Source organism: Salvelinus sp. IW2-2015, linkage group LG16, assembly GCF_002910315.2.
Source record: "Salvelinus sp. IW2-2015 linkage group LG16, ASM291031v2, whole genome shotgun sequence".
Taxonomy (NCBI): Eukaryota; Metazoa; Chordata; class Actinopteri; order Salmoniformes; family Salmonidae; genus Salvelinus; species Salvelinus sp. IW2-2015.
Genome location: NC_036856.1, coordinates 17,604,130 through 17,616,514, shown reverse-complemented (window position 1 = coordinate 17,616,514; position 12,385 = coordinate 17,604,130). Strand labels below are relative to the sequence as shown.

Below are 12,385 nucleotides of genomic sequence, written 5' to 3'. Positions count from 1 at the left end.
AATTGTTTTTTGTATTTTTTGTATTTTATTTTATTTATTTTTACAAAGGGTTAGAATTTTTCTTCCACTTTGACAGAGTATTTTGTGTAGATCGTTGACAAAATGTTTTACAATTAAATCCATTTTAACCCCACTAACACAACAAAACGTGGGAAAAGTCAAGCTGTGCGAATATTTTCTGAAGGCACTGTATATGCACAGGATAGGCAGGATAGGCACTAATATTTAAGTAAACCACCTACATTTGGGCAACTATACACAATGTTTATTATGCTTTGACATTGTCAGCAAAAATAAATTACATAAACCAGATCTTTTCAATCTTTTTAATAGAAAAAGATAAACCCCCCCCAAAAAATACAAAAGGAAACAACTTACAGCATATTTACAGCACAAGTTTTTTTTACCCTCATATGTTATACCATATTTAACACAAAATTATAGCCGTTAGCTACTATAAACAATTTGATATCTGTCTGCATTGAATAACTAATTGTTGCATAATGTGGACAGTTTTCTACATACCCTGGGAGTAATAGGTTCTATCTGTGTGGCTATAAAAATAGCCCAAGTTCACTTTCATGCAGTGCACAGGACACAGAGATAGTGAGATTTGACGGTCAAGCTATTCAACACAATATCTCTAATCAACCATACCAGGACAATTTTTGACACATAAATATTTCTGTTTTGGGGTCTGACCGTCATGATTAATTAAGTTTGAGAGCCGACAAAATACTAAGAGATCGACCACATTTCATCTAACAGCACAGATGTGGTACAAACTAAGTGCAAACCCCAACACCAAGTGCATGTATGGTGGCACCGTTCCATGTCTGAGAATAACCATGTTTAGACAACGATGTAGCAAGTTCTTCAGTACTGTATTCATTCAACACAGATGAGGTACTTAAGCCCAATAGAAGAGAGCATTTCTATAGTGCAAGTTGGGCCAAGGATGCAGCTCAGCAGCAATAGAATTTTGTCCTTGTTCACATAACATAATGTGGACAAGAACCCCCCTGTCTTTCAGAGTTAGATCGCCGGAGAAGAATACATACCGACAAAAACTGGTGACAATCATGATCATGGATTTTCTAAATAAAACTGGAAGAGTAAATGAAAACTGTTGATTTCTGCCTTTTACCAACTCACTCTATCGAGGGCTCTGGCTCTGCTGGCACTCCAACAATGTACTCCAGCAGCACCTGTCCACTATGGCCCACCTGACCAGACAACACAGTGACTTGGCCATCCCTGCAGATCTCTTTAGAGGAGCCCATTCTCAGCATCTTGCTCTCTGTCACTGCCAAGGTCCCACCACAGTAGAACTCAAGTGCTGGGCTGTTGGCCTCTCAGACAGACAGTTCTCTCCAGGGCCCTCAGCTCCCCTTCTCTCCCCCTCCTTGTCCGTCTCTCTACAGCGGTCCGGTTAGAGGGGTGCAGAAGTCATCTCTTTACCTTGGCGTCTTCTCGGATCTTCCATATCATGAGCTCCATGCAGGCGCAGGCGTCCTCACTGGAGTCATGACCTTCAACTGAAAGAAGAGGGAAATGGCCTACTAGTGATTTGTTGACATGTGACCAATGTATATMATACAGAGGAACAATAAACAGTGTAATGAGGGTTTAGCTGCTCACCGCTGTCCTGTATGATGCGTTTGAGGTGGTCTGCCATGAGGTTCCTCAGGGCACGCTTGTATGGCAAGCCCAGGCGATGGGGGAACACGATGGCTGTGTCCACTACAGTGCTGTGTATGACCTACAAAGACATCATGAGATACAGAGTGAGGGCCATTACACAGACACACCTACCTACGTCGTACTATAGTTGTGAGGGTTGATTCTCATTCAAAATCCTATTTTCCCTAACCTCTTAACCTAATCCCTAAACAGCCTTTTTTTTGTATTCTACCCCTTTTCTCCCCAATTTCGTGATATCCAATTGCAATCTTGTCTCATCGCTGCAACTCTGCAATGGGCTCGGGAGACGCGAAAGTCAAGTCATGTGTCATGACCCGCCAAACAACACTTCTTAACACTCGCCCGCTTAACCCGGAAGTCAGTCTATTCGTGTGAGGACTTCTGGTACTCACACGAATAGTATAGTAAAACACACACACGTAATGACCAGAGGGCAATCAGATTAGGGGAGTGTGTGCGTGTGTACCTTGAGGGCGAAGAGGTCACTCTCCAGGCTGTGTCCTATGAGGATGGACTCAGTGCTGAACATGTTGAGGATCACAGCCTGCACGTCTCTCAGGGTGATGGTCGCATTCTCCAGGTCCTCCTCTGTTACACCCGAAAACCTGCGCAAACCATGATGAAAAGTTGTATATTTGTCCTAGCGTGTGTATGCGCATAKGCTAGATATTGTATATCTCCACACTCAAGATTGAAAAAAGTTAATCTTGATCCCTTACCGTGTGTTGTAGTCAACCACTTTGCTTTCGGGTTTGACAAATGTGTCATAGATGACTTTCAGCTCAGAGTTGATAACAGTCACCCTGGTCAGCTCCAGACCCTGCTTTGTGTAACACTATTACCAAGGAGAAAGAGAGCGACAAAGACGACACATTATATAAGGTATTAAGAGGCCCTCTCAGCACTCATACAGCTAATTGTGCCCAAAGAAAAGCAGTGCAGCAGCAAGCTCACCATCTCACAGTCCAGGGCGTAGACTCCACCATTTCCGTCTGGGGGCAGCTGTTTCTCAAAGGTCTGAACATAGCCGTCCAATGATTCTTTGCGTCCATCCTGAACGTGTTGCTGTGGACAGACAGGAGGCAAGGAGAAAAATCAAATGGCAGGTATTAGTTGATTCTTAAAATGTAACACAAACAGAGAAAGTATTCTGCTTCGAATGGAAGTCATCAAGCTCAATAAGTACCAGTCACGATGTGCCTTGGACACCACTGCCCCCTTGTGTTCCCATTGTTTCTCAGTTCAAACTCAGTATTGACATTATTACTGATCACACAGCAGAACTGTTAGGTGTGTTACCTTAGACACAGAGCAGCCAGGAGAGCCCACAGCCCCTGAGCAGCAGTTGTAGTTGGTCTCCCAGCCTCCCGACACTGTTACCACAGACACAAAGAAGCTCTTGCTAGTCCAATTCAAAATATGACACTACATTCAAATCCTAACATTCCTTTTACAACATGCACAAATTCAATAACTGCAAAAGTTCATAGACAAATACAGTAAGCTCCAAAGGTATTGGGATAGTGACACCATTTTAGTTGTTCTGGCTATGTACTCCAGCACTTGGATTTGAAATGATACAATGACTATGATGTTAGTGCAGAATGTCAGCTTTCATTTGAGGGTATTTTCAGCCATATCGGGTGAACTGCACTTTTTGTACATAGTCCCCCCATTTAAGTTTTGGTTGTGTTACAGATATATTTGTGCCCAATAGAAATGAATGGTAAATAATGTGTAATTTTGGTGTCACTTTTATTGTAAATAAGAATATAATACATTAAAACAGGGGAGGTTAGCATTTTGGGGGGGGATATGATATTTGTGCTTCTGTAACTTTCTCACTCATCATTATTCATTCAGGACTATCCATAATCATGGTAGCAGCCACATGAATCTAGAAATGTTTAGAAACATATTCTATTCTTATTTACAATAAAAGTGACCTCATGATGACACAATACATTATTTACCATTAATTTCTATTGKGCACAAAATAATCTGAAACACAACCAAAACAAGTCACAAGCTACAAATATGGGACCAAATACTGAACTTTTGACTACTTTAATACACACAAGTGAATTTGTCCCAATACATTTGGTTCCCTAAAATGGGGGGGAATATGCACAAAAAGTGCTGTAATTTCTAAACAGTTCACCCGATATGGATGAAAATACCCTCAAATTAAAGCTGCACTTTAACTCTAGTCATTGTATCATTTCAAAGTGCTGAAGTACAGAGCCAAAACCAAAAAATTGCCACTAACCTCATTTCCAGCCAACCATTTCATGCGGATAAATTACCTGACGCATTACAATCGTGCTGATGGAAACATGAAATGTCGTTAAAATTTTATAAATGACCACAATTTGTTCATTCGACATGGTGGGATCTTTTTGGGTCTGTAAAATTAACTGTGACGTGGAAACGCTTTTATGCGCAAATATTGATATAATAACCATCATATCAAAGTAAACTAGGAGTCACACTATGACATGTTGTGTGGTCCTCCCACTACGACTCATCGGGAAAGCATGCAGTTTATTAGGCTACAGGTGAAATAAGTGATGAACTTCACAGGGTGGTGAAAGTGCACGCTGATGAGCTTGATGCTCAGTTCCAATAAATATCAAGGATCTTATTCTGGTGACATGATCATCGATGCTTGGCTGCTGTTTGACAAATACAAATAATATCTCTCTCATCCATAATAATCTCATAATGTAGGTAGCCTACCCGCACTATCTGAGTGGGTACATTTGCTATATAATGCAACWGTTTTTTTTGACAAGACCATCAGTAAAGTTGAAAATGCGATGGAAACCCATTTAACTTTTATTTTTCAGTTGGTATATGGGAATTTAACGGCAAAAGTTACACTACATTAACAAAAGTATGTGGACACGTGCTCGTCGAACATCTAATTCCAAAATCATGGCATTAATATGGAGTTGGTTCCCCCTCTGCTGTTTTCCACTAGATGTTGGAACATTGATGTGGGGACTTGCTTCCATTCAGCCACAAGAGCATTAGTGAGGTAAGGCACTGATGTTGGGCGATTAGGCCTGGCTCGCAGTCGGTGTTCCAATTCATCTCAAAGGTGTTCGACGGGGTTGAGGTCAGGTCTCTGTGCAGGCCAGTCAAGTTCTTCCACAGCGATCAACAAACCATTTCTGTATGGACCTCGCTTTGTGCACATTGTCATTCTGAAACAGGAAAGGGCCTTCCCCAAACTGTTGCCACCATGTTAGAAGTACAGAAACATCTAGAATGTCATTGTATGCTGTAGCGTTAAGATTTCCCTTCCCTGGAACTAAGGGGCCTAGCCCGAACCATGAAAAACAGCCCCAGACCATTATTCCTCCTCCACCAAACTTTACAGTTGGCACTATGCATTGGGGCAGATAGTTCTCCTGGCATCCGCCAAACCCAGATTCATCTGTCAAACTGACATATGGTGAAGCTTGATTCATCACTCCAGAAAACACGTTTCCACTGGTCCAGAGTCCAATGGCGGCGAGCTTTACACCACTCCAGCCGACGCTGGGCATTGCGCATGGTGATCTTAGGCTTGTGTGCGGCTGCTTGGCCATGGCTGTGTGCTAGATTTTAATACACCTGTCAGCAACGGTGTGGCTGAAATAGCCAAATCCACCCATTTGAAGGGGAGTCCACTTACTTTTGTATATATAGTGTATTTTTATATGCATTACGTCGTCACGCACAGCCTTTTATCCGCAAAAAGTCTGTTTGCTCGAAACATCTCTGGTGGGAAAATGCACATATTGTTTGATGCAGATTTTAGAATATTTGCATGAAAATCTGTTGGAAATTGGATGGAAACCTAGCTTGTGTCCAAATACTTTTGAAACTCACTGTATACATACAGACAGACCTACCTTTATGTCTGCGCAGACGGCCCCAGTGATGATTACACTCCTCCTTGCGAACACAGTTGCCGTTGGCGTTGATCTTATACTCGGCCCCACATCGACAGCACACCTTGGCAAAAGCTTTGAACAAATCAAAAAATCTGTTAGTCTGGCAGAGAAGGATTTGATCCAACCAGACTAAGGAGGGTGTGTGTAGGTGCTTTGTAGAGACTTACGGTCAACATTCTTCTTTTCTGGGACGTTGTGGACCACGGCTCGACCTGAGCGCTCAGGGTGTGGCCTGGGGTATCCATGCTCCTGCAGCTGCTCCTCCGTCATCAGATAGTCCCTCAGCTTCCTGTACAGCCTGACACCTGCAGCCGTGCAGACAACACATAGCTAGAATACAAAGCCCCTCATGCCTAATCAAACATCTACTGCCTGTAATACCAGCTCCAACCAGAGGTGGACTAGCTACTCACCACTGAGTTTCTCCTCCTGTTGCTTGCCAGTCCTGTTGACTGTGAAGCTGGTCTTGGCAGCGAGGCGTCCCCCCAGAACTTCCTCATGGGACTGGGCCTTCCTGTTCCCCACCACTGCAGGGCTCCCTGAAAGAAGACAAGCAGGCTGATTAGACTCTGATCTATGTCAGTTTGGTTCTTTTCACCTAAAGGTAAAGGTTGACATTTTTGGAGGGAGATTTTATCCTAGATCTGTGCAAAAGGGCAACGACTTACAGAAGCGCTGCAACTACACCAAACACCATCTGTTAGTAATTGCTACATAGTTAATATATGTGTCAGTGACATACTGGCAACGGGTGAGGTGGGGGAGCTGCTCTTGCTGCGTAGCTTCTTCAGTGTGTTGACTGCCACGTTGAGGTAGATGTTCTTACTGCTGCTCCGGTCATACACCACCTTCTCCTCCTCCAGGGCCTAGAGACACAGTCCACTGTTAGAACTTCAACTCACATCAAATATTTCACAAACATAACTCATCCACCCTTTTCTAAAATGGGATACAACTAGCAGTGCTATGAGCACACATACTTAACTGTAGACATGGATAGATTAAATGATACATCAGTTCAACCCTGTGTGGTCTCACATACCATTTGGAAGGCCAAGTCTTCAGAGGGGCAGAACTTCATACACTCATCTATAAAGTTGTTGAGGTATCGCTGGCGGACGTTGGTGGGCACTTTGGCTCCAAACTCAGTGGGAATCACTGGGCGCTTCATTGCAGAGCTCTGAGAAGAACATAAAAATAATGTCAACTAAATAGACACAAATATCATGTTTTCATGATAATGTTCTGACATACTATAAATTCCTGGCRTTACCTTCATTGTGGGAGTGTGTGCCACCCTCTTCTGTGCAATAGTGGTGGTGGTCTTTGACAAGATGCCGGCTGATGTCTGGGCCTTCACAGAGACACCTCCTGGGAGGGTCCTGGTGGGCGACAACACTCTGCTGCCTGCTAGCTTTGCCTCGACAAGACCTGCAGTCAGATAAAGAAAGATTTCTCAACAACACAGTCCTTAAATTACACTTTTCTGGTCTCATATTTTTGGGCTATTGTAATGCATACTGTGTTAGATCAGGGTTTCCCAAACTCGGTCCTGGGGCCCCTGTGTGCACGTTTTGGTTTTTGCCCTAGCACTACRAAGCTGATTCAAATAACCAACTCATCATCAAGGTTTGATTACTTGAATCAGGCAAGGGGGGGCAGAACTGAGTTTGGGAAACCCTGTGTTAGATGACATGACCATATATGGGGTGAAAGATAGAAAGGCCTTAGGCCAAGCATTCTTACCAGACTTGGAGGAGGATGGTAAGGGGTTGGGGCGGTGGGCTACTCTCTTCCTCTCCCCAGGGAAGGGGCTGAGGCTTGGCCTGGGTCTGGGTCTGGGTGTAGAGGCAGTCTTCACGGCTGCTGCAAGCTGAGATGCCTGCTGCTGGGCAATCTGCATGCGCTGGTAACAGATCTCCTGGGCAGTCAGTCTCCTGTACGGCGGAGGCTTTGGTGTTGCCTCAGTCTGAAACACAGAATCCAGTTTGTATTCAATGAAAGGCTTTTTGCTACGGTGGTTACCATAGAGATGTGGGTAAATACCAGAGAACAAACTCACACTTCCTTTGGCGGAGAAATGTGAAACCCTCTTCTTCTGCCCAGGAAAGAGAGTAGTTTGATTGCTGTCTGTGGCATCCTCATCATCAGAATCTTTAGAGGGCTGGGAAGGGAGAGGAAAAACTGAGCAGATTTACATTTCACACAATATTTCATGAACAGAATATTGGAAACAAACACATTACATTCAGTGCCATTCTAAAATGAATTACACACATTTTACTGACCTGTATGAACAGGATACACTGCAGTGAATGCTAACCTAAGGAGATATTGTACAAAACAAATTACAATGAAGGGAGATGGCAATCTATGGGTACCTTGGCTTGCCTTCCCTTGTCCTCTGTCTTCACATCCTTGGATTCATTGAAGATCCGTAAGCACTCCTCCATTGGGTCATCATCCAGGTCAAAGTCCATGTCCACCTGCAAACCGGAGTAGTCCACCCCACCACCATCCATGTCATCATAGCCTCTGTCATCCTCTGGACCAACGTCATCATCCTCTGAGGATGAGGGGGTGAGCTCTGAGGCATTCCTCTTATTCAAATGCCCCCTCTTGAAAGCAGCAGCTGACTTCCTCACAATTTTCTCCTCCTCGTCATCCTCCTCGCGTTTCTCCTCTGCACTCTCATCCCCAAACAGATCTACGTGACTCAGAGATCTTTGTTTCACCTTTCCTGTTTTGCCATCCGAGAAGCTTCTGCTGTTTTTCTTCACCTTGTCTTTACTGCTGTTAGAACTGTTAGAACTCCCTTTGCTAACTTTATTGGAGCCCTTTTCTCTTCCACTGCTGTCATGTTTACCATTCTTGTGTTCTTTAAACTTTGAAGAGTCCTTTTCCTTGTCTGAAGTCTTCAGTTTTTTACTATCCCCACCCCCCTTTTCTGTCTCACTCTTGCTTGACGCCCCTTTAACTTTGTCTGTCCTTAGCTTAATCTTTCCATCACTTCTCTTTTCTTCCTGTCCCTCCTTGCCTTTGTCTATGGATTTATCCTTCATCTTGCTTTTCTCCTCTTCTTTCTTTCCCGGATTCTTGCTGTCCTTCTTTGCAGTTTCGTGGCTTGATTTCTTTGAATCACTTATTTTCTTACCGTCCCCTGCTCCTTTTTCTTTACTACCACCATTCTTTTTACTGGACTCCTTTTCAGATTTATGCACCTTCTCTACTTTGATGCTCTTCATGTGGCTGGTTTTACCTGGCACTTTTTCAGTCTCTGGCTTGTCTTTTTGCCTTGCTACTTCCTGGTTCTCCGAATCTTCCTGCTCTTTAGCCTCCAAACTCCTCTGTTGTTTCAGCCCACCTAGAGCTCTTTCTGTCCTCTCTCCTTTCCCTGGACCARAGGCTTCCTCCACTGACCCACTGCTGCTCTTCCTCCTCTGCAGACGGCTGAGAGAGGTGGGTCGATACTCTGTCCCAGAGCTCTCCTCATCAGACTCAGAGAAACTGGCAGTGTACTTCAGTGGGTCTGGTATCACCTGTCGAGGCTTCTTGGTGGTTGGCACATATTCCTCATCCGTTGACAGCTTTCCTGTCCCTGACAGGTGAGGTCTTTTCTTCCCTTCTCCCTTAGAAGCACCTGTCCTCTGGTCTTTCTTATCCTTGACAGCAATTTTAGCTGAATAGTTGGAGAGAGGGTCATATTCCATGTCTGTGGATGGTTTAGAATTATCCACTGTGTACTTGTTCTTGGAGAAGGCTGCATTATTGGAGTACTTAGGACTAGTAGGGGGAGAGGGTAGATGAGGAGATCGTGTTCGAGGAGCAGGCTTTTTCAAAGCTGTTTTGGAAACCGAGGTGGGCACATATTCCATGGAGCTGGCATGGTTGTCCATGCTGTCAGAGTCCAAGGTGTACTTACTGGAGCGAGGGGTGGGATTGTAATCAGCTGTTGTAGTCATCTGATAACTGCCTGGGTCATACGCCAAGTAGGATGCCACGGCCTGTGGTTTTGGCCAGTTAGCCATCACTTTGGGGGAACTGGCAGTAGGATCATATTCCTGGTCCCCAGTTCTTGAGAGTGGTTTTTGCACCACCTTGGGGGAACTGGCAGTAGGGTCATATTCCTGGTCTCTAGTTTGTGAGAGTGGTTTCAGCAACACTTTAGGAGAACTAGCAGAAGGGTCATATTCCAGGTCCCCGATTTGTGAGAGCTTCTTCTTTTCCCGCTCCACCTCACTGCGTACCGCCTCAATAGCACGATTGACCAACTCAAGCTCGAGGGCACCCATGTCCACTGTTGCAGCAGCAGGCTCCCCATTCTGTTGCTCCTCTGGTCTTACTACCTCTGGGTTGAATGGGTCATAGCCACCTTGCTCTGAAGGAAACCATTAGATACCAATTAGGATTAGCAAATTGTCAAGCATGTTCTATGGTAAGCATAATGCACATTTTTTCAGTAACATTTCAGTTGAATGTTATATTATGTCCCTACCTTGCATAAAAATAAGGTTTCAAATGCCATTGTCAACAAACCTGACTTGTCACAACACGCAGAACCATTCAACGGGTAAACATAAGTACACCCCGTTACCTCACTCTGACTTCACTAGCTAACAGTTAACATGTACTAGCTAGCTAGTTAGCTAGCTAATGCAGCCATAACGAATTACACAGTATAGCCGATCGAGGATGTATTTAATGTACAAGATGTGATATCAACCCCTAAGTAAGGCGAAATATATTTTTTTTTATTTCACAATGGTTAAAATATTTAGCTAAACACTGTAGCTAACGTTATGCAGCCACTGCGACATAAACACTGGATAGCTAGCTAACATAGTTAAGTTAGAATACAAAATAAATGCAAGTCACCCTTTTGTTTGGAGTAAAGTTCTTTTGATGTTCTAGTGTCATTTGAGCCATAAGACGCACGTCTATATTTGCTGTGTCTGAAGTGACAGTATGGTCTGTTGCAACCATATTTGCCGCTTTTCCCATTGCAGCTATCCGTGTAAAACGGGCAGTCAATTCCACGGAAGAAACCGGTGGATCTCAGCATAGTCTTCCTAGACCTCTCATACCCGCAGAATCGAGACTGACAATTTGGTGTAGTTCGTTTTTTAGTTGTAATAAATCGAGAGGAATCCACTTGTCACATAGCTAGGTGCATGTAAAACAACAATACAGCATCCCTACGACGCCATGTTGGATGGCCACAAAAGCTATCGCGAGAAGCCACACGTCGCACATATAGACGTAAATGAGAATACCAAGTACTTGCCTGTGGAAATTCAGGCCATGGCAATGAGAGCACACGGGTATAAGAAAGCTACCCACGGCATACTTATGTTCAAAATTTGGTCGGTTCATTTTCACCTTGAAATTGTATTAATTTGCCATCTCATTGTATAAACGTGACTAAGGACTTACGAAAGTGACTGAACATTAACAGTTCACCCTGATATCGCAGCCTTGCTGACACAGGTATCAGCAATACTAGCTACCTCACGCTTCTGCAAAAAAAACTGGTAGCCTTCTAAGTCTGTGTAGTCAGTGTGCACAATGAGTTGAGGCCCAGTAGTCGGGTCCAAGGTTAGCCTAATGTGTTCAGTTTTCCTTCTGGTGTTTACACAGGTAGCCAGATGTTGTGTTTTCTTCACTAATTGGTCTATTGACCAATCAGAGCTGAAAAAAACTGATGTGATTTGTCAAAAGACCAGTGGGTGTGTGTGTGTGTGTGTGTGTGTGTGTGTGGGGAGGGGGTTCCGAATTGGGCTGCCTGTGTAAACGCAATATTCTATAGCATAATACCTGTGACTCAGATCTGAGTTCACCATTAAAGAAACCAGACACAAGTTTATTTCACAAAAAGGTACTTTTTTTTCCAGTCCTTATATGGTTATCAGAACAGCTGACGGCTTGATGAGAAACTGYACTCATCCTAATCAAACATGTAGGTAGGGCTATAGGAGAACGAAAACATTGTTTACCAGAATTGCACTGTTTTGAGATTGTTTGAAAGAGATGTTACCACATTCAAACTTTAAATGGATATATATATATATATATATATCCATCACAAAATACACCCATTTACTTTAAGTCTGAATGTTCAATTTTGTTGCCAAAATTGTACTCAGAATTTTGGCAAAAATGAGTTTAAACCTAATACGACGCCAATTAAGGATATGAGTCTATAAAATCAATAGAAACATAAACAAATAATATCCCCGCTTAAAAAAAAAAAAAAAAGCCCACATAATGGGCATGCACGCAGTAACCCAACCATACCTTCCTGAGCTGAACCTCAAAGTCACCGACTCGCATACGAGGCAAGCTCTGCCCTTTTATACATGTTCTTCACCTGTTGCGCACAGCTGATCAATTAAACAAATCAATTATGCAAATTGTTGGGCTATGTAGATGTAACGGATGTGAAATGGCTAGCTAGTTAGYGGTGGTGCGCGCTAATAGCCTTTCAATCGGTGACGTCACTTGCTCTGAGACCTTGAAGTAGTGGTTACCCTTGCTCGGCAAGGTCCGCGGCTTTTGTGGAGCGATGGGTAACGATGCTTCTTGGGTGACTGTTGTTGATGTGTGCAGAGGGTCCCTGGTTCGCGCCCGGGTCGGGGCGAGGGAACAGACTAAAGTTAAACTGTTACATAGACCTAATAATAATAAATTAGAATGTATGAAACTTTCATACCGCTTTTCTATTATCAGGGCTATGCTTA

At 43.6% G+C, this 12,385-nt stretch overlaps 1 protein-coding gene across 1 annotated transcript; it reads right to left on the bottom strand.

Moving 5' to 3' along the window:
- Positions 1-312: 312 nt before the first annotated feature.
- Positions 313-10,865, bottom strand: rexo1 (REX1, RNA exonuclease 1 homolog). Its single transcript, XM_024004290.2, has 16 exons — positions 10,524-10,865; positions 8,030-10,026; positions 7,711-7,812; positions 7,395-7,617; positions 6,922-7,079; positions 6,691-6,828; positions 6,391-6,514; positions 6,062-6,187; positions 5,816-5,953; positions 5,607-5,720; positions 3,004-3,077; positions 2,659-2,769; positions 2,424-2,539; positions 2,171-2,309; positions 1,642-1,762; positions 313-1,538 (listed from the first exon to the last, which is right to left on the bottom strand). Exons 1-16 carry the CDS (start codon positions 10,708-10,710, stop codon positions 1,450-1,452), a joined length of 3,957 nt encoding a protein of 1,318 aa, XP_023860058.1. The 5' UTR covers positions 10,711-10,865; the 3' UTR covers positions 313-1,449.
- Between the last annotated feature and the right edge of the window lie 1,520 nt (positions 10,866-12,385).